The sequence below is a fragment of the Abramis brama genome (genome assembly GCF_963993115.1).
Source record: "Abramis brama genome assembly, chromosome: 2".
In the NCBI taxonomy this organism is placed as follows: Eukaryota; Metazoa; Chordata; class Actinopteri; order Cypriniformes; family Leuciscidae; genus Abramis; species Abramis brama.
In genome coordinates, this window is record NC_139964.1 from 53769860 (window position 1) to 53791711 (window position 21852).

General features: G+C 36.6%; 1 protein-coding gene across 1 annotated transcript; it reads right to left on the reverse strand.

The window, feature by feature from the left end:
* Nucleotides 1–17554: 17554 nt before the first annotated feature.
* Nucleotides 17555–19816, reverse strand: clrn2 (clarin 2). The gene is made up of 3 exons (XM_084093943.1): nucleotides 19242–19816; nucleotides 18399–18578; nucleotides 17555–18246 (listed from the first exon to the last, which is right to left on the reverse strand). Exons 1-3 carry the CDS (start codon nucleotides 19492–19494, stop codon nucleotides 17978–17980), a joined length of 702 nt encoding a protein of 233 aa, XP_083950069.1. The 5' UTR covers nucleotides 19495–19816; the 3' UTR covers nucleotides 17555–17977.
* Between the last annotated feature and the right edge of the window lie 2036 nt (nucleotides 19817–21852).

Genomic DNA, 21852 nt, shown 5'->3' on the forward strand with positions numbered 1-21852 from the left:
TGTGAGAGAGCAAGAGCAGAGTGAGGGATAAAATGTTTTCTGGAGGTGGACCTGGTTTGTGGGGTTTATTGCCCTCCTTCCACCCCCCCCCCCCCCCACCCCCCACCCCCCCTTCTCTCTCTCTCTCTCTCTCTCTCTCTCTCCATACCTACTGTGCCTTTTCAATTGAACAATGAATTGTGCCATTATTTTTATTTTGGTTCTCAAAAGCTGGGGGGTCAGGAATCATCATCATCAATAGTTTGTGTACTGTATGTGTTGCCAGAAATATTTAGAAATTATAACATTTATATATATCATAGATAATATATCAATTATTTATATATTTTAATTATAACACCAGTCAGGTTATGTCTAATAATATCAAATATGTTTTTGGATTACACAATGGATTCAAAAACAAATAAATTAGCAAATATAAATTGTATTAATATTTGATATATATATACAGTACCAGTCAAAAGTTTGGAAACATTACTATTTTTAATGTTTTTGAAAGAAGTCTCTTATGCTCATCAAGCCTGCAGTTAAAAAAAACAAACAAAAAAAAAAACAGTAATATTATGAAATATTATTACAATTTAAAATAATGGTTCTCTTTTTTAATATATTTTAAAATGTAATTTATTTTTGTGATGCAAAGCTGAATTTTCATCAGCAAGTACTCCAGTCTTTGGTGTCTTATGATCCTTCAGAAATCATTCTAATATGATGATTTGATACTCAGTTATTATCAATGATGGAAACAGTTGTGCTGTTTAATATATTTTTTTGGAATACTTTTTTCAGGATTCATTGATGAGTAAAACGTTAACAGCATTTATTCATAAAAACAGCATTTATTCAAAATAAAAACATTTCTAACAATATAAATCGTTACCATCACCTTTTATCAATTTAACGCATCCTTGTTGAATTAAAGTACTAATTTCTTTTAAAAAAAAATAGTTATTGTTCCCAAACTTTTGAACGGTAGTGTATATTGTTACAAAAGATTTCTATTCTAAATAAATACAGTTCTTTTAAACTTTTTATTCATCAAATAATCCTGAAAAAAGTATCTCAGGTTATAAAAAAAATATTAAGCAGCACAACTGTTTCCAACATTGATCATAAATCAGCATATTAGAATGATTTCTGAAGGATCATAAGACACCAAAGACTGGAGTACTTGCTGATGAAAATTCAGCTTTGCATCACAAAAATAAATTACATTTTAAAGTATATTAAAAAAGAGAACCATTATTTTAAATTGTAATAATATTTCATAATATTACTTTTTTTTTTTTTTTTTAACTGCAGGCTTGATGAGCATAAGAGACTTCTTTCAAAAACATTAAAAATAGTAATGTTTCCAAACTTTTGACTGGTACTGTATATATATAGATACATTGGAATTCCTGCTTGGAAATGAGCAGTTTCACATTTTTTTTGTAGTTTTTTTTTTTCTTCTGCTTTTTCTCTGTCATTACAAATATTATACAACAGTCCACCCGTACAAGCCTGACATATTGGGTGCAGTGCACATATCTTCCTTCCTCTACATTTCATCTCTGTTATTTGTTGAATTTGCTCTCCCTTTATTCTTAACCTATATGTGAAAGCTTTTAGTGTTTTATAACCTGATCACACACACACACACACACAACCACTAACAAACTCACTCCTGGCTTAGATGAGCTATGTCTGACTGATTGTACTTAAGTGGCCTTGGGGGAAAATACATCATTAGTTATGAAAACACATTTCCCTCTTAAATCTCCACCGTAAGAGGTGCAGTTAGAAACCATTATAATTATAACCTCTACAGGGATAGCCCACATATTGACTGTGGTCCCATCAACCTCTTAAGATTTGATATCCAGCGGATCTACAGATGCATAATTTATAGCAACAAAACACGTTCATACAAACAAGTGTTCTAATCGCATCTGATAAAGCCTTTTTGGTAGCTTTATAGGCCTTCTTGATATCTATCTGTGTTTTCAGAAGGCTAACTATTAATAATTAACAAAATTCAGCTACCTGAAACTATACACTCAGGGACTATTTACCCAAAAGAAGGAAATTACCTATGCTTTTAGTCTTCAGAGTAGCTTTTAGTTGGTCTTTGAGGGTTGACTTGTGGCCGCTGTTAAAGTCAGTTCTAAAGGATGGTCATGAGTTAGATTTGTTTAATTCTCCCATGTGCAGTTCCTTAGGTAATGGAGTAGTAATGGATTAAAGAGATAGGGTTAGTGTAACTATTAAACCCATCAAAATCTAAGTCTAGGATTTTTTCATTGACATGGTTTGTAAGAAAAATCATTTGTTAAAAAATGCTAGATTAATCTCTCATTTGAAAATGTATTAATTAGTTGATGTAAATTTTACAATATAAAATTAAGATATTTGTCTCACTGTAAAAAATGAATCATGAGTCTTGTAATTTTCATTAAAAAAATTGAGGTGATCATTAAAAATATTATGTATATTTTATTAAGAAAATTGTGGTTAGGGTTTTATTGAAAATATTGAGAAAATTTCACTAATAACACCAAGAGATGCATTTTCCTATTTTTTTTTAAGGAAACATACACAATTTTAAGGCTTGAATTGAGGAACTGATAAACCTCATAAAATTAAGGAAAAGGGGCTACCTATTTATTTTAAGAGAATTAGCTCATTTATACGGTTTTATTTGAGACACCATTGTTTGTTCCCAGCATGCTTTGCACATGGCTGGAAATGGAGAGTAAATCTTGAAATTAAGTGTTATTTCATGTGTTTTTGAGTAAAGGGAAACATCTGTTAATGTTTAATGTTCAGTTATGTTTGACATTTGAAAGAGTTTCTATTATGTTAACGTTTTGATCGTTACCATTGTGCAGAAGAGTAGGGCTTATGGTTAGGTTGTGAATAACTGCATTTACTTAATATTATGAAGCATATTGTTACATACATGTAACAATAACTCTGCTAATGATAGTGCAGTAACAAGTTTGATTCTGTGCTGTTCTAGCAGTATACGGTCTTTTTATAAAACAATATATCTCAAAGTTAAATATAAACAGGTCATATCCATTCACTTGACTTCACACAATTTTGAGAATAAAAAATACTTCAAATAAAAAAGCACATTTTCACTAAAAAATCATAGACTAAATAAATTAGGGCGTTTTACATGATTTATTCAGGTAGATTCCATGAATGAAATCAAGCTTTAACTACTCAAAAATATTGTGTGTAATATTGTTACCATAATTTTTTTAAGTAAATAGCAGTAACATTTTTTACAGTGCTGGCATGGGCTTAATTGGTACTTTGGCACCATTTAAGCCCGCATGTGTTTCAAATAAGCCAACATCATGATTGATTCACAAAATGTGAAAAAAATATTGATTTTTAAGATGTAAAACATCAATATATTTATTCAGTGACAGGGAAGTATTTTAAAAAAAATCCTTTTACTAATGTTTGATTTGAGCCCTGGCTGGGATGGGTAGGTGTTAGTGGCTGGGGGTCCAGACCGGTGGTCTGGAGCCTTAAGTTGGCTTGACTCTGGAGTTGTAGCTGGAAGTTTGACCGGATGTTTCTCGGGAGCCAAGCCGAGTTGGGGCTCCATACTCTGGGCTTAGGCGGGTCTCCTAGCTCCTAATATGGAGCCTTAAGTTGGCTTGGTTCCCAACTAATCATTTCTCAGTCCAGAGAAACTTTCTGGCATCCGCCTTACAGAAAACATATCTTACATTTTTAAAGGAAAACATTGTCTTTTTTCACCATTACTCACTGTGGAATCATTCAAGCCCACCTTATGTGTTTCAATGAGAAATCCCTCTAATTACATGATTACATTAATGATAACATTTCTTTGTGTAGTTTTACCTTACTAACCTTTTACCTTACCTTACTTACTACCTTAATTTACAACTATATTTAGACTATATTTAGATAGACCTACAAATAACACACATTCATTCAAATCAGATTCATTCAATACTTTCCCCACAGTCCCGAGCCCCTGGGACCTTCTGGTTCCCAGATATCGCCACTTCCTGTACAGCTTTGACCGGGCATAACTCTAGGCATGGAGGGGTCACCTAGTGGGCCCCCTATGCCAAGAGTAAGAGCCCGGTCTTAGAGATACTGTTCACTTCCTGTGGAACTTTGACTGGGCATAACTTGGGAACATGCAGTTCCTTAGGTAATGGAGTAGTAATGGATTAAAGGGAAAGGCCAAGTTCTCCCAAAAATGAAAATTCTGTCATTATTAACTCACCCTCATGTCGTTCCAAACCTGTATGCTTTACCTATATGCTGCAGGTGATGAGCAGGAGGAATGCTGGGAATTGTAGCTTAGAATGTGAGTGAGAGAATGCAGCAGCGAGGGAGGAACGGTGGACTCGTGAAAGTATTTGTCGAAGAACATGATTGTCCAATCCATTCCAGAAGACCACCAGGGCATCAGATGGGAGAGCTAAAAGAACCCCTCCACATAATTCTCCAGCCGCCGGGAATCTTGGGAAAGGGAGAGGAGTAGGTCAGCAGGGTGAACTGGATACACTGCTGCATGGTTATTGAATGGAGCGGAGCTTGTTGAATTCATGCTGTGATGGTCTGGTCTTCTGTCACAAATAGAAGAAGAACAGACAACAGAAGTGGATTCAACACAGAGTTTTAATGAGGAACTTCAGGAAAACACAACACAGGAACTGAAGGCAATGCTTGAGAATCCAAACTGGTAACTTAGTTGAATATAAAGTCTTTGTATCTTTTCCACAGGTAATCGGGCTGCAGAGGATTCAGAGGACTGCTGCGGGAGCTGGGTGAACAGATGATGGATGAATAGTGAACAGGCAGGCAGTCATGTTAGTCCTTCTTATGGGTGAGTGACAAGACCAGACCATCTGTGTGACTGAGGTGTGTGCTTAAATATGGTGATGGCTGAGTAAGTGCATGCAGGTAATGAGCAGGAGAAATGCTGGGAATTGTAGTTTAGAGTGTAAGTGAAGGAGTGCAGCAGTGAGGGAGGAATGGTGGACTCGTGACACATACGGGATTGGAATGATAAGAGGGTGAGTAAACAATGAAAGAATTTTCATTTTTGGATGAACTATCCTTAAGAGAGAAGTAATGAGACAAGTGCTGAAACCCACAGCAAATTTGATATTGAAGTGATCAAAAATGTATTAAAAGTGAAAGTAAAGACATTTATAATGTTGAAAAAGGTTAAATAAATTGAAATAACATGAATAAATTACATTTTAAAATATACTGAAATAGAAAACATTAACTTTTAATGCGCAAAACAGAAAAATAACATAAACGTCCACACAAGATAGGGGGAACACAAGACAGGAATCATGACATTATCCTTGGTAGGTTGTCTAAAAGTTTATGAACTAATATTTGCATAAAAGATTGAGGTATAGTAAATTGTATAAGTGTCACTATGTTTTTCAATAAAGTAAGAAGGGTGGGCACATTTGATGAAATCTTTACTTCATTATAATTTACACCTATTTCTGTATGCAAATCAGGTAATAATTGTAACATTCTTTGAAGCTTAATTATTCAGTGTGAGACTAAAACACAACACTCAAGTCTGTCAGTCTTGTAGTGTAGGGGTAGTGGATCTGGTAACCAAAACATTATAAGCTGTTGAACTTTCACCTTTGAAATGTCAAGACCTCTGTTTGACTTTCCCTGTAAAAATTGTGAAAAGTCACTTTAGATAAAAGCTCAGCTAAATGGTTGTTTACATCCTGTCCATAGTGCTTTTATATCAGCATTATAGTCGCTCAGAACACCAAAGCACAGATAAATGTCTTTCCAGTATTTCATCTTCACTATATTTTGTGGCGCTGTAGACTACATCTATGTATCTATCTATGATTCTTGTACATCTATAAATATTGTAGTGAATTGGAATAGTGAAGTGGCAGAGTGGACAGAACTGGAGACTTACCCACTATTACCAGTGAGGTGGAATCTTTTTTTATTCTGCCAAGGCTGGGGAAAGACAATGGGATGCCCTGAAGTGCTCCAAGATACACTGTATTGATTTTGCCACATCCAATAAACTGTGCTGGGAAAAAGTCCAAGGATTTTCAAATGAACTCTGAGACAATGGACTAAAACAAAATAAGATTCCTTCAGGAAACTAAAGCATTTACAGTCCAAAATATGCATATTATGGCCATACATTCATAACAATATATATTATGTTTTTAACAATATGTATTTTTTCCATAAACATAAGATGTGAAAACATTAACATGCAAACCTTACATTCTTGTGTTTTTTTCCTAATTATAATCTGTAACTACTGTATATTAAAACAGTAGTGCAGATATTATTTTACTTCAAAACAATAGTTGTCACTTCAAACAATTTCCAATCACCAATAATTTCCAAACTAGCCATTTTAGATAGTGAATGCCAAGTGTTAGGTACAAAGTCAAGAGTAGATATGGACTTTAATATACTGTAAATTACTAAATTCTAAATACCTTTTAATTTCTGTAAAAACATGAATGATAGATATCATTAATTTCTTAAAAAAAGCAACAGGTTGCAAGAGAATCATAAAGATACTGTAGTTATGAGGATTTATTTCTCCTCTAAATCTCTCGAGTATTTTTGACCACTTGAGAAACACTGCTCACAAATGTACAGGGATTCATAAAATAAGCCACAGTTTTGATCTAATATTAATAATGTCTGTGTGTGGAATTTACTCACACACAGATTTACTCTGTCTGTCTTTCTCAAGAAAGGATGTGGAAATTGATCATTACTGTAAGGGGTTTTACAGTCAAAGACCCAGAACCAGATATGATGAAGACCCGGAGTCAGAATTATAATACATTCAAGAAAAGATTTACTGAAGATAGTTTGCAGTTTCATCAGCAGAAGTCAGCTTCAAGACTCAGTTCGTAGTCGTACGAGCCGTACGAGTTCGTAGGCCGCCCCCCTTACAGTTACAAAGATCACAGCAGTTATACCCTTCACCAAGGTCTAAGCTACGTCCTTGCTTCAGGTTAAATGATTCTCATTGGCTAAGAAATAGATAAACGTAGTAATTTTCCTCACATATACAGATAGACTGAAGCATATCTCCAACGATTATGTAGCTGACACTCGGACCCTGAAGTTAGGCATGTCGTGACCTTCCAGGTCTCAGATTTGGGTTGCTGGGCACCAGCCTGTCCCGAACAACAACTCAGTCAATCTCCAATAATGCCAGTGGTTCCTTAACCTGTAACCAAAAAGACTAACACACACACTGACACACAGCTTTTCCAAGGTTGGATTTGGCCAGGCTCTAACTATAAAATGGAGAGTCATCTCAAAACATCACAATAATGCGTTCTTTCTCTCAAGGAGAGGACACTTTAGTATAACGCAGTATAGTAAAGCTTTAACAAAGAAATGGTCCCTTAAACTATAGATTTCAATGACCCCTGTGACCAGTGAGCAGCCAGAAAAATGGAGCGCAACTGGAAGAAAACAAAACTAGAGTTTTTTCGCATTTCATGGAAAGAGAGCACGACTGCATACAGAGAGGTCTTAAAAGCTGCTAGATCTGCTTATTTTTCAACCCTATTAACAAGAAAATAAACAAAACCCTAGGTATTTATTTGAAACAGTGGCTAAATAAACGAAAAATAAATCTTCAACCCCAGACGTTTCCAAGCAGCACAGCAGTAATGACTTTATGAACTTTACTTACAAGATTGATAATATCAGGGAGAAAATAACTATGCAACCGTCTACTACAGTATCGCATCAGGCAGTGCATTGTTGTCTCCCTGAGGAAAAATTTGATTTATTCATTGCTATAGGAGAGGAAAAATTTTCTAAACTCGTTAAATCATCTAAATCGACAACATGTATGTTAGACCCTATACTGACTAAGCTATTGAAAGAGATGCTTCCAGAGGTCATAGAACTCATCTTTGTCATTAGAATACGTACCAAAAACTTTTAAGCTGGCTATGATTAAACTGCTTGTTAAAAAACTGCAACTCGATCCTACAGAATTAGTCAATTACAGGCCGATCTCGAATCTACCTTTTCTGTCAAAGATACTAGAAAAGGCAGTATCCTCACAACTATGTTCCTTTTTAGAAAGAATTGTTATCTGCGAGGATTTTCAGTCCGGATTTAGACTGTACTATAGTACTGAGACAGCTCTCATTAGAGTCACAAATGATTTGCTCTTATCATCCGATCGTGGTTGTATCTCTCTTAGTGTTACTCGATCTTAGTGCTGCATTTGATACCATTGACCACAACATTCTTTTAAATAGACTCGAATATTATGTTGGCATTAGTGGAATTGCATTAGCATGGTTTAAATCATACTTATCTGACCGTTATCAGTTTGTAGCAGTAAATGAAGAGATGTCTTCGATCAAATGTTCAGTATGGCGTACCACAAGGCTCAGTACTAGGACCGTTGCTGTTCACTCTGTACATGCTACCCTTAGGAGATATCATTAGGAAGCATGGCATTAGTTTTCACTGTTATGCTGATGATTCTCAGCTCTGTATTTCTTCACGCCCTGACGAAACTTACCAATTCACAAAATTAACAGAATGCATAGCTGAAATAAAAAACGGGATGACTCATAATTTCCTACTACTTAATTCTGAAAAAACAGAGATTCGAATTATTGGACAAAAAACTTCCTCACGTAATAATCTAGAATACTGTCTAACACTTTATGGCTGCTCTGTCAAGTCTTCGTCGTCAGTTAGGAACCTGGGTGTGCTCTTTGATACCAATCTTTCATTTGAAAGTCACGTGTCCAGGATCTGTAAAACCGCATTCTTCCATCTTAAAAATATATCTAAATTATGTCATATGCTCTCAGTGACAAATGCGGAACAGTTAGTTCATGCATTCATGACATCAAGGCTAGATTATTGTAATGCTTTTATGGGTGGTTGCCCTGCACGCTTAATAAACAAACTACAGCTGGTCCAAAACGCAGCAGCTCGAGTTCTTACCAGAACCAGGAAGTATGACCATATTAGCCCGGTTCTGTCAACACTGCATTGGCTCCCTATTAAACATCGTATACATTTTAAAATATTGCCGATTACTTACAAAGCACTAAATGGTTTAGCTCTGCAGTACTTGAGCGAGCTCTTAACCCATTATAGTTGGTCACGTCTATTGCGATCTCAAAATTCCGGCCAGTTGATAATACATAGAATATCAAAATCGACTGCTGGTGGTAGATCCTTTTCCTATTTAGCACCAAAACTCTGGAGTTTCTGGAAAACTCTAGACTAAAAACACATCTCTTTGACCTAGCATACACATAACACATTATAGACTTCTATAATTCGATGTTAGGCTGCCTAGATTAGGTCAGCCGGAACCGGGAACACTTCCCATAAATCCTGATGTACTTGTTACATCATAAGAAGGATGGCGTCTATGCTAATATTAATCTCTCTGTTTATCCCGAGGTTTACCACAGTCCGTCGGATCCAGGCCGTATCTGGATCTGATGAAGGACCTGAGACTGGACATGACGACAATGCAGTCCTGAAGTGTCAACTAGTCTCACCCCTGTCAAGGCCTCCTTCCCTTCCCTTCCTTCCCATATTTCTGTACAGATAAAACGTTGTCGGGATAATTCCGATTCACGTGGCTACGTGTAAGCGATAAAAAAATCTGTATTATACATCTTTCAAGGCTTGTACCTTGGATCCTATTTCATGGTTTGCGTTCTTGAGCCATCAGGCACTGTTTTGTGCAAATGAGCAGCTGGATCGCATTAAGGGTTTTCTGTTAGAACAGTGTCATGTTAGCGGCCCCTAAGTTAATAACTAATGATCGTTGCGACGGAAGTGAATCAATTAAAACTAACTTTAGCTGGACAATAACTCTAAAAGCCAAAACAATCTCTTTTACTTTAGTTTCCTATTATCTCTCTAAAGCTGCTTTGAAACAATCTATATTGTTAAAAGTGCTATATAAATGAAGGTGACTTGACTTGACTTGACCATTGCTGTCCCAGTACCCTAGAGGAACAGATGAATGTATTGACACGTTGAAGACATTTCTTAACAAAACAAAACATCTTTCCATGTTTCATTTCTGGAAGCCGGGCTAAATGAGCAAGCACTGTTACGGCATTCAGATATCAAATACAGACATTAGAGAATACATGAAAATAACCTTTCAGTAATCACACTGGTAACTTCTGTAACAAAGTAAAATCTCCAGTCATTCAACTCATTTGATATTTAGAAGGAAACATATTGATTAATACCTTGATTATAATCACTCATTACATATACATTGAAGCAGCAGTGCATTCCAGAATCCACACCCTTCAATAATTTCCAATGAGCAGAAGTTAATAACTGACACAAAGGGACTAAGTGCGCAGGGACCAGTTCTATTAGATTTTTCATGCTTTTGTGGGTGTGATGCTAATGGCTGAGTGCTGTGGGATATCCTGTGTTTCGCCCACACACACATACTGAGGTTTCCATTTGCTTCTCCCCACAGAAATGCATCGAAATGTCAAAGAACATGCTGTATTTATTATTTACCAACTGTACTTCCTGGTAAACTTCAGCCAAAACCACTGTCACTTACTGTTTTCTTTTCACTTTTTGGTATTTTCTATTTTTTATGACAGAGGTGGTTAATACCAACTTACTAACTATATTGTAATACAAAAACTAGTTTGGGACTGCTATTTAATAGCCTTCCCTTATAACACTTATTCATCAGTGTTAGTGATATTTATACAATTTATAAAAACTTTTTTTCCAATAATACATGATTTTTTAAATTGCCCATACAATCATTAAATCTCATTTTAATTTGATCATTTGTTTTATTTAATAGCAATAATAGGTATACAATACATAGGTAAGAAGTGCAGAGACCCTCATGCGTTGCTGACCTCGCCTTAGGGCACAATAATGTGAGTCAGGACTGCTTCAATGATGCACTCTGTTGGTCAAAACATGTAGTTCACAAATGGGCAACAAACATGAGCAGTCTCAGACCGGAGTTGGGGTAAAGCTTATAGCATTATTAAGGGTAGGTTTAGTGCTGGAGTGGGGTTGGGCATTTTTTAAGGTAGAGATTATTGTTGTTGTGAGGGGTAGGGTTAGTGGTTGGGGCGGGATACGTGATTGTCAGCACCACACTGAGGCTGCCGGCCTGGCACTGCTGTCCCCAGACTGCTGTGATGTGTAGTTCTGCAGTTTTGGTATCATCGACGGAAAAATAAATTCCTAAGATTATCGGAACATTCTGCAGCTGAATGTTAGGGTCATCTGTTCACCAGCTAAATGTTTAATTCATTATAGTGTTGTGCAAAGTATCCAATTATTATATTTAGGAAAAAAGTAAGGATACCCAAGTGAATATTGACTCAAGTAAAAGCATTCAAGTCATTGATATTAAAATTTAAGGAATAAAGTATCAAAAATACAGGTAGATTTTATAAATGATGTCAGCTGATTTGATAAATTTCAGGTTCGATGGTGCAGAACATAAATTAATCTTGGGGTTAATGTTCATTAGTTTTGTTCATGTTTAAATCATGATTTTTCTTACAGTTTTACATTCTCTAAACTGTAAGTGCAATTGCCACATTTGTTTGCTGGAACATCAGAACTACTGCATGAAGCGCAAGAATTAGCAGCAGGAGAGAAACTTCCAGAGGATTGTGAGGCCTTCAACTTCACTGCCAATGACGGGAAGTGCAGGAAGAGACGCCGCAAGGTACCTGAGAAGAACCAGCTTGGAGAGAGAGAGAGAGGAGGAAAGAGAGGTGAATAACAATAGGGTGGGTCATCAAGATGAGGCTGAAATAGACAGAGTAACACTCTGATAAAGATAAAGAGAGGACGTGTGCACCAGAAAAAAAGAGAGATGCACAGTCTGGAAAAGTTGATGGAGGGAGGAAGTGAGCTTAGATAAGCTGGAGAAAAGAAAAGGACGGAGAGAAAACAGAAGGAACGGAAGATCACAGTGCCAACGCCACATCTTGTGGAGGTCAAACCTCTGCATACTACAGTCAGATCTTCCTTCTCAAAGCCACTAGAGGGAGAGCTACCAATGCTTCTCCGGACACCTTGCTCTACCATCCGCTTGCTTCAATCCCCAGCTGCCAGTGACACAAGCACCCGTGCATCCTCAGAAAACAACTCCAGCACCTGAGGATGTGTTATCCCTTCCGTGTTCTTCGCTTCGAGTGGATCCTTCAAAACTGTTGGAGATTCTTCCTTGTCCCAATGAAGTTGTTTACCTCCGACACTCTTCATCCCAGATGCTTCCATTGGCGGTTCCTCCACTCCAGCACCTGATGAACTGTTTTCCATCCGACGCTCTTCATCCCAAGAGCGTCATCCCAAAACTTCATCAGCACCTGATGAAGTCATTGCACTGCGATGTCCTCCCAGCCGGAAGCCTCATCCGTTCACAGTATGTGGAGTACACAGGGAAGACTATCCAGGCCATTGACTTACCCAAGTCTGAACGCCCTCAAACGCCGAAAGGCTGAAATGAAACCGAGAAAGATGGTTGCTTGGTTGTAGAAGGACAGCGAGGTGCAGGAGCAAGTGTGGGGAAGCAAAGTGGTGGAGGTCCAGGGATTTGAGGACGAGGAAGGTGACCCCAGTGGAATGGGAGACTCCAAGGCCATACAAGGCCATTCGGATGATGCCTCTGCGATTGATAAGCTCATGATGAAGCTTTTCTGTGTAGCCTCTCCTGACGGTCCCAAGAATGAGACCCAGCACAATGGGAACGTCCAGAAAAAGTGCAAAAGAAAAGTGCCACTTGTTCTGTTCACTTGGGCACAGGAGAAAGACAAGAAAAAGGAGGAGAAGAAAATAATCAAGAAAAAGGAGCAAAGAGAAAAAGAGTTGTTGCTTGAACGCTACATGAACGATCTGAAACTGATGCACTTGTGGACTCGCAACTACAACTCCTCAATGCAAATCATCATCCCTCCTCACCTCACCTGTGTAAATAAAAGAATGTGCAAACTAAAAGTTGAAAGATCCTGACTATTAAAACATAAAATGTGTAATTTAAAGTGAATCAATTTGAACTAATTTGAATAACTGTTTACCTAGAACAGCAGCAGAAAGTGAATCATTCAATGCAGTGCATAACAGTGAAGTACACTGATCAATATACAGTATTTTCTCTGATGTGGATCCATCCAACCCATCACCTCAATGCTAATCATTGTTCTCGTCTATTGTTGTTTTTGGCAACAATTGCATGTGTATATTTTTACTTATAATGTCTCATTCAGTGTCAAAGACTGCACACTGTGATCATATAAATCCATATGTGAAAGTAAATACATTTTATTTGTCCATAAATTTGTGTTAATGAGGAAAAACGTTCTTTTTTTACACGAAAAAAGGAGTTGGCAGCCTTAATGAGTGAGTTGAATCCTTCATTAATTTAATTAACTAAGCAATTACTGTATTTCAATATATCAAGATGGTTCGTATAATTTGTTCATGGGTAAAAAAGATTCTGCTTTAATATTTGTTTCGCATGACACGGACCCCTATGGAAGTAAAATAATGTCAAATGTTTTTGAAATAAAAAAAGCCTGTTGAATTGCACTACTTGAAAAAAATAGGCATTGCATTAACCATGCTTGCATTTTAATGCATTGTATTTTTAGGGCTTGCATTTTTATGGGCTGAAATTCAGCATGGTTGAATATTTAAGCTTTGAATATTTCAATTAAAAACATTTCAAACACCTTTTCATTATTAAAAATTCAATAATCCATATTCACCTTTCATATTTCACTTCCAAAATATTCAAACTGTTTAAAAATACAACCAATAATATTCAACAGGCAATTTTCGGTCCATTTTATTTCGCTTTGCAAATTCGCTTCCACAAATTCAGTGGTTCAAATTCGACAGTAAATTCAACATTGACGTCCAGGAACTGCAGGAAAAGCAATAGATTACCGAGCATACTCTCCATCTGCTGTTAGTCAACCTCACCATCAGATGGTGCAAAAGCGCGTGTTGTTGACGAAGACCAGCAAAATTAGAGCAAGTCATTCATTCATAAAACTCATTTACAGCAGTGTAAGTGTATTTGTGATTATTATGACGGCTGTTTTATGTTAAATTCAGTGTCTTCACGGTTACTTTTCCTGTGTAGCCTACATGCATCTTTCTCTACCGTGAACGAGATTATAATGTTATTCCCCGATGCGGATATACAGATCCAATGTTACATTTTTGAGGTTGACATATATTTCTCTTGGTTGTTTAGTTGCCTTAACTTTATATTGTGGCGATGTGCTGCATGCAGGCTATTAGGGTTTCCCTCAATACTTCTGGACATATACAACGCTTAACGTAGATTAATGGACTACAGTGATGTAAAAGACCAAACTCGCAGGTAAGCAGATGGACTCAGAATAAAGGCTGATTTATACTTCTGCGTCGGACCTACGCCGGAGCCTCTACGCTGTAGGCAACGCGTTGGTTTTCATTTATACTTCTGCGTCGTTGTCCGCGTTCACGCGCGCAGAGGGAGCATGTGAAACCTGAGGGAGCGGTCCTAGCAGACCAATCACAGCGCTTGCGTCCGCGTAGAGTTGACGCGTTGTTACATTTTTGGAGAGGTGCACGTCAGGGTACGCCGAAGGGTACGCGCGCTACACACAGCCTACGACGTAGCTACGGCGTAATTTCGACGCAGAAGTATAAATTGGGCTTAACGCGCAAAGCTGAGCGTTTCCCAGTGATAGACAAAGTTGGCTTGATGTTGGACATTCGCACATTTAGGGACCGTCTCTAAAGTGTATACGACTTTGGTATACACGTTTCTAACTCCGATAGCATTTGAATAGAACGACTTACAGTCATAAAACCAACTGTAAAGTGTTCATGTAGTGTCAGGCATAATGCGCACCCTTTGGATTTTTGATATTTATTCAAATAAATTTAAGTTTGCTATTGAAGTTAGAAACGTGTATGCCAATGTTGTATACAACTTTAGAGACGGTCCCTAAATGTGCGAATGTCCAATGTCAAGCCAATTTTACATTTAGTCCTTTAGCAGACGCTTTTATCCAAAGTGATTTACAGTTAAATTAACAATAGGACAACAATATGCAAGTGCTATGACAGTTTAAGCTAATGCAATACACATAGGCATACTATAGTATATCAGTATATATGTATATCACCAGTAGGCTTACATGTATATCGCCAGTATATCACGAAACGCTCAGCATGAAACTTTGCGCGTCAAGTTCATATTCTGAGTCCATGCTTGCCTGTAGCCTATATAGTAGCCTAGCCTACTACAGCCTACTTCCCCAATAAGGTGCAAGATTGATCTTTCATATCACTGTATTAGTAGGCTACATTAAGCCACGTTAAGCGTTTTGTCCCAACTGAAGGGGAATCCTTGAGTATGAGGTATTGAGGGAAACCGATTATAATCCTGTTCATGGTAGAGAAAGCTGATTACATGTAGAATACACAGGGAAAGTAACAATGAAGTTATTAAATGAAACATAAACACACAGCTTTTGTGTATGTTTATCATCTTTTCCGCACATACTGACACAGATAATCATTTCCATTTTATGAATGAATGTCTTCGTCAACAACAAGCGCTTTTGCACCATCTGATGGTGAGGTTGACTAACAGCAGATGGAGAGTATGCTCGGTAATCTATTGCTTTTCCTGCAGTTCCTGGACGTCAATGTTGAATTTACTGTCGAATTTGAACCACTGAATTTGTGGAAGCGAATTTTGCAAAGCGAAATAAAATGGCCCGAAAATTGCCTGTTGAATATTATTGGTTGTATTTTTAAACAGTTTGAATATTTTGGAAGTGAAATATGAAAGGTGAATATGGATTATTGAATTTTTAATAATGAAAAGGTGTTTGAAATGATTTTAATTGAAATATTCACAGCTTAAATATTCAACCATGTTGAATTTCAGCCCATAAAAATGCAAGCCCTAAAAATACAATGCATTAAAATGCAAGCATGGTTAATGCAATGCCTATTTTTTTTCAAGTAGTGCAATTCAACAGGCTTTTTATTTCAAAAACATTTGACATTATTTTACTTCCATAGACCCCTAACTGAATCATTTACTCGTGATTCGTTCAAATAGATTATTTGAGGAATAAAACACTGTTTTGCTCAGAGACGCAACGGTTCTGCTGTTTGTTCTTTTTTTTCTTTGACGGAGCAAAAACAAACGGAATCTGTCTATGAAAGATTAGTAATTTGTTGTTTATTGAATTGTTGTATTAAATCAATCCCACATTTGCGCTTCAGTTCAGATGTAGGGAAAAATGGCACTCTTGCTTGTGTAATAACTCATATATCATGGACATATGTTATAAATATAGCCTAAAAAACAGGAACTCATTAAATTGATTTTTTATTCATTTTGATGACATTTCTTCCCTGCTAATGGTGTGATGGCAGTGCCAGGAGAGAGCGTTAAACACTCTTCAGATCGCATGACTTAGTGAAAAATTAACATTGTCTGTAAAGAAATGAGGCGTGAACATATAAGACCCAAAAGAGAACTGTTAATGTACCTTCTACGTCTCTTTACTCCTCTTAGTTCCATCATGCTGTCCATTTCCTTTCTGTTCATGGCTTATTACAATTTCTCCTCTTATTCTTTCCACTATGCCCTCCAATATAGCTACCCATCTCTTCTCCCACTCATTTTCCCCATTCTACTCTTCCTATAGCCTTCCCTTTACTTAAACTATCTCTTCCTCTCCCCATATCTTTTTCTACCTGTTCCACTCTTCCTATACAGACAATACAGTGTGAAGAGTGTGGGTTATGGTTAGGGTTGGTTACGATCTAGGGCGCCCTCTGCTGCCTACCAACCAACCATAAAGGCGATGCCCTATTTAATAAATTTAAATATTAAATTAATATTTAATATTACGAAACAAAAATGTAAAATTTGCTTGGACTTGGGATAATTTATGTGTTTTAATAAAGCACATTTAAGTTTATTGAAAAAAAGTATTGGCACTGAAAGAGAAAAACAAATTGTATTATTTCTTATTTTATTATAAGCATTGTCAATTTATTGTTTATTTAATACATTGTGTGTTTAGAGATTAGCATTATTTAAAAGCACACTAAAATAATTCTGACATGGAGTGCTGGATGTAATCTAGGACCACTCAACCACTGCACTAGATGTATAAAGAAAGTTAACTGTAAAATAAATTTACAATCAATTAGTTTAGATTTTGATACAATGCACTTGCAAAACTATTGCATTGCTATCTAACTACGTGGAACCACTACACGTTAGTATCATTCTGTTTGAACAGAAAAAAATATTTTGTGTACATAAGTTGGTGAATAATTTCAATGCTTATTAAGAGACAGCTTATTTAAATAATTTACAAAAAGTATCAAATCAAAATGGCCAGAAACGGCCCTGCTGTTTGTTACATATCTGTTGTGATAATGGTTGTTTAGCATGTTTAGAGCTTGTCTGCCAAAAAGGGAAGATTTTAAACGTGTTTATAACATGTTTAAAAGTTTATTGACTCCCATATCTTCGTATGGTAATGCATTATTACATCTTTCTCAGTTTAGCTCTAAAATAAAAAGAGAGATAACATTAATATTTAACTTGCTTGGAGGTAAAGACATACAAAATGTCACATTTCAGTCTGGAAGTCCTGCAGTCGTCCATAACCTGTCAGTCAAACAACATTTTGCTGGCCTCCACAAAACCTCAGCATTTTAAAGTGATTTTCTTTTTACTTATTTGCTCCAAAATAAAACAGTTTTAGAGAAACTCCATAGTCCGCAGTCATAAATCAGCTCATATCACCCCATAAATCACCTCAGGTTAGATGTCGGGTCACATGAGCATTCTGTTTGGCTCATCTGCACAGCCTCCTCTCTGACCCTGCAGTCAAACCTTTCAGCTCGTTCTTGTTCTTTAGTAGAGGAAGTCTTCTCCAGTGGCTGAGGGTTCTTCGGGTTTCTTAGTCTGTATTTTAGGCAGATGTATTTTACTGGAGGCTACTACAAGAATGTTAGCTCCATGTGTTACAGCGCTGGCAACGCACAACCAGAAGGAGAAGCCAAGATTCTCCTCAAGGATCACAAGGGTAAAAAGGCTCTCACGGTAGTTAGCCACATGTTTCGTGAGCTGATGGCACTGAATTGCTGCAAGGAAACACGCAAAGCCCATTGCACTGAACAGAGCTGAGAGAAGAGATTGAAAAAGATTGGACAAGTGTATGATTAGAAACTGAAAAGTGATTCACAATTTGTTATGGTTGATATTGTTGATTTAAGGTTTATTATCCATGAGGTGTAAAACATTGCATCTTAGATTTTGTGTTATGTTGACTTACCTGCAATGAAATTCCAGAGGTAGATGCCAAAAGGTCCTTTGATAGATTGATAAGGAACTTTTCTGGCATTATATATACAGAAAGCTAAACTGAGCACTGCAAAGCCAATAGCAATGAAAAGGAAGAAGATAATGATCATGTGAAGACCACTGTTGATTGTTTTGATGAGTTTTGGGAAAACTGCAGAATTTGTGAGAAAGAGAGAGAGAGAGATCAGATTCACAAAATTGGACTTATACTTGAAAAAGCATCTGTACAGTAACAGTAGGATCTATCTATCTATCTATCTATCTATCTATCTATCTATCTATCTATCTATCTATCTATCTATCTATCAGCCATTACTTCAGTCTCACATGATACTTAAGAAATCGTTCTCATATGCTGATTTCCTATTATTATCAATGTTGAAAACACTTGTGGGGCTTAATATTTTTATGGAAACTGATAAATTTCTATAAAAAAGTTTTTTTATATATATATATATATATTCCATTATATTATATTTACATTTTTACACATACACAAGTTTTCAAGTTTCAAAAGAACAGCATTTATTTGAAATAGAAATAGTTTGTAACATAAATGTCTTTTTCTATTTTTATTTAAATCAATTTAGAAATGTAATACGTAAATAATTTGTAATAAAATTAGGCCTGTTAATAAAAAAAATACAAAAATATCAACAAAACAACAACTAGAGATTAAAACAAAATTCAAAGACCTGTTCTAATAATAAGCTATAGCCTACATTAAATAAATGTTATTCATTATGTGTACAGAGCTTGAATGTTTAATCAGAGGGGAGTCTTATCTAATCAATCAACACGTTAGTGCTCTTACTGTATATTTTGGAGCGGCGGATTCCGAGCCCGCATCTCCGTGTTTTCCCGCCCTGAAAGAGGCCGTAGTAAATGTGTCCCGTGAACTGCTCGAGCTCTAGACTAGACGCGTTCACCAGATCTACTCCTGTCTGACACAATGTGGTTCCAGTGACCCAGCGCTCGGTGGACAGTGCCACGACCAGAAGTACCACAGAACCGATGCTGAGTATAGAAGCGAAGGAGAACACTATCTGTTTCCAGAGAGTTGGCATTTCACTAACCCCATTCCTCCTATTTAAAATCAAGACGCAAAGTAACACGACTCAGCGAGGCGTCCACCTCTCTTCGCTACTGCGCGAGCCAACTCTGCTGTAACGTACGGAGTTTAAAACCTTGCGCAAATAGCCTACCGATTTGCAACATGTTTACGATAAGTTTGCAACACTAAAAACTAAAACACAACGGTACTAAACTGAAGTAACGCGAGATAGACTACGATAGGGAAAGAGCAGGAAACCAGATATAAAGCGGTCAGATGGATCTCCTTTACCACCTAACGAAACCTTATACAGTTTACTTGCCTTCGCTTGGTTCGGTTGCTAGAGCGCGCGCCTGCGCGCGCACACACACACACAGTGTGGGAATTATTACGGGTTATAATTTTTAAGTTCATCTAGCACAAACGAACTGTCAAGTCTTGTAGTCACACACGTAAATCAACCTGCTGTAACATGAATTTTTATTGGATGTCCTTTGCTATAACAATTAATCAAATAGCGATGGCTCCTTTTCATTAAAATCTATAGGTCATAGAAACGGGCGATTCAAAACATTAAATGTCAGTTCAGCCAAGACTCTACTAGGTCACTGAGCACTGAAATAAAGAAAGAAATGGGAGGGTTTGATAGGAAAGTCACTGCAATTGGACAGCAATAAATGGACTAATGACTTGAAATATGAACCTGAAATAGGAACATGATATTTGTTTCATTTGGTGCAGAATTTGGGATTCCATAAAAGAACCAAGCCTTTACTTTGTCAGTTGGAACATTCTTAAACAGACTTCAGCACCACGGACAGCGGTCTTGTCAGTCATCTTTGGTTCAGGACCATGGACAGCTCATCTCGTTCAAGAGCTCTGTTGTGCCCTGTAAACAGTGCGGATCTCGCCACTAGAGGGCGATGCCTTACCGTTTCATTGAGCTGAACTCTGTGCCATTTAATTAAAGGGTTCCTATTATGCTTTTCCACTTTTTCCACTTTAGTTAGTGTGTAATGTTGCTATTTGAGCATAAAAACGATCTGCAAGGTTACAAAGCTCAAAGTCAATTCCAAAGGGAGATATTTTATTTAACAGAATCCCCTTTTCAAGAACTAAAACTTATTTTAAACACTGTTCCTGAACATTATAACCCAAACGTTTATCTATGCGCTGCACATTTTATAGAGAACAGCTTGTGTAAGCCCTCGCTTTTGTAAGATGGTTCACTGCTCCTTAGTAAAATTAACCATGGTTTAGTGATTGATTACTGTTTGTATTACCTTAGTTTTCCGACAAATATCACGATTAAATGGTGGATAACATCGTATCTAAAAGGTATAAGAAAATTACAAAAAAACATAGCACTCTGAAATGTCCTGTAAAATCTGTGCTTGCAAAGTCTGTGCATGAAATCCGTTCTACATGATTCTCTTGTTTGTTAACATTGTCAGGGTCTGAATTGGGCTCGAATTAGTTATAAATTGACGGCATCCTTAATATTTACACTAGAGAAGAACTCGCAGTTGTGGAGGGATGGGACAATTTCCAAACATGCTCTAAGTGCTGACAATCACAAAACACTGGGCCAGCTAACCAATCACAGCACATTTCGTATTTCGGAAGGAGGGGCTTCATCGAAAACGACAGGTTCGAGACAGACTGGGGAGAGAGGTGCTGTAATAATGTAAAATATGTGAAAAATAATATATTTTTTGAACAATCAAGCATGAAAACATATTCTAGTACATCAAGACTTCGTAAAAGGGCATAATAATAAGACCCATTTAAAGGATAGGCCTATACTTGTGACAAAAACAGCATTTCTTAAAATTTTAAATAAATGTACTGTAACTATTACTACATATAAAACACAATATTTACAATTGTGTGATACAAAGCATGATACAAAGTTGATTATGCACAAATGAGTTATTGTCCTCAAATTTGATTTGCCGAGTGGTGTATATATATATAGTGTTGATATTTATGTTTATGTTTCACTATCTGGATCACTCCACTTATCAGTGTTCATGTCACGGCAATATTAAGTAATCTCAAATATGAGACATAAAGTTGCAAATTTGCAAAAGACACAATATAATATGGCTAGTATGCATATCAACCTTCCTATTAAATCTTATGTGATTATTGGATTCAGTATTTCTAATCTTCATGCAATTTTGTCTGCTCATCCCTCATTTTTATCTTTTATATGAATAAAAAATATTCACATAAACAAACACAAAACAAAACTGAGTAAACATGATTGATTTATTTTGTTGATCAGTCTTTTAAATTTGAAAGATGTTAACATTTTTATCTGATGTTATTACTATTTCTATTCAATTTGGCTGATGCTGAGAGAAAG

What these genes read in the sequence shown, in the direction of transcription:
- clrn2 (XM_084093943.1), bottom strand. Translation starts at nt 19,494, where the DNA reads ATGCCAACTCTCTGGAAACAGATAGTGTTCTCCTTCGCTTCTATACTC. An exon ending in CCGCCGCTCCAAAATATACA is followed by an intron (nt 18,579 to 19,241) that starts GTAAGAGCACTA and finishes CAAATTCTGCAG; the next exon opens with TTTTCCCAAAACTCATCAAA. An exon ending in CCTCTGGAATTTCATTGCAG is followed by an intron (nt 18,247 to 18,398) that starts GTAAGTCAACAT and finishes CTCTTCTCTCAG; the next exon opens with CTCTGTTCAGTGCAATGGGC.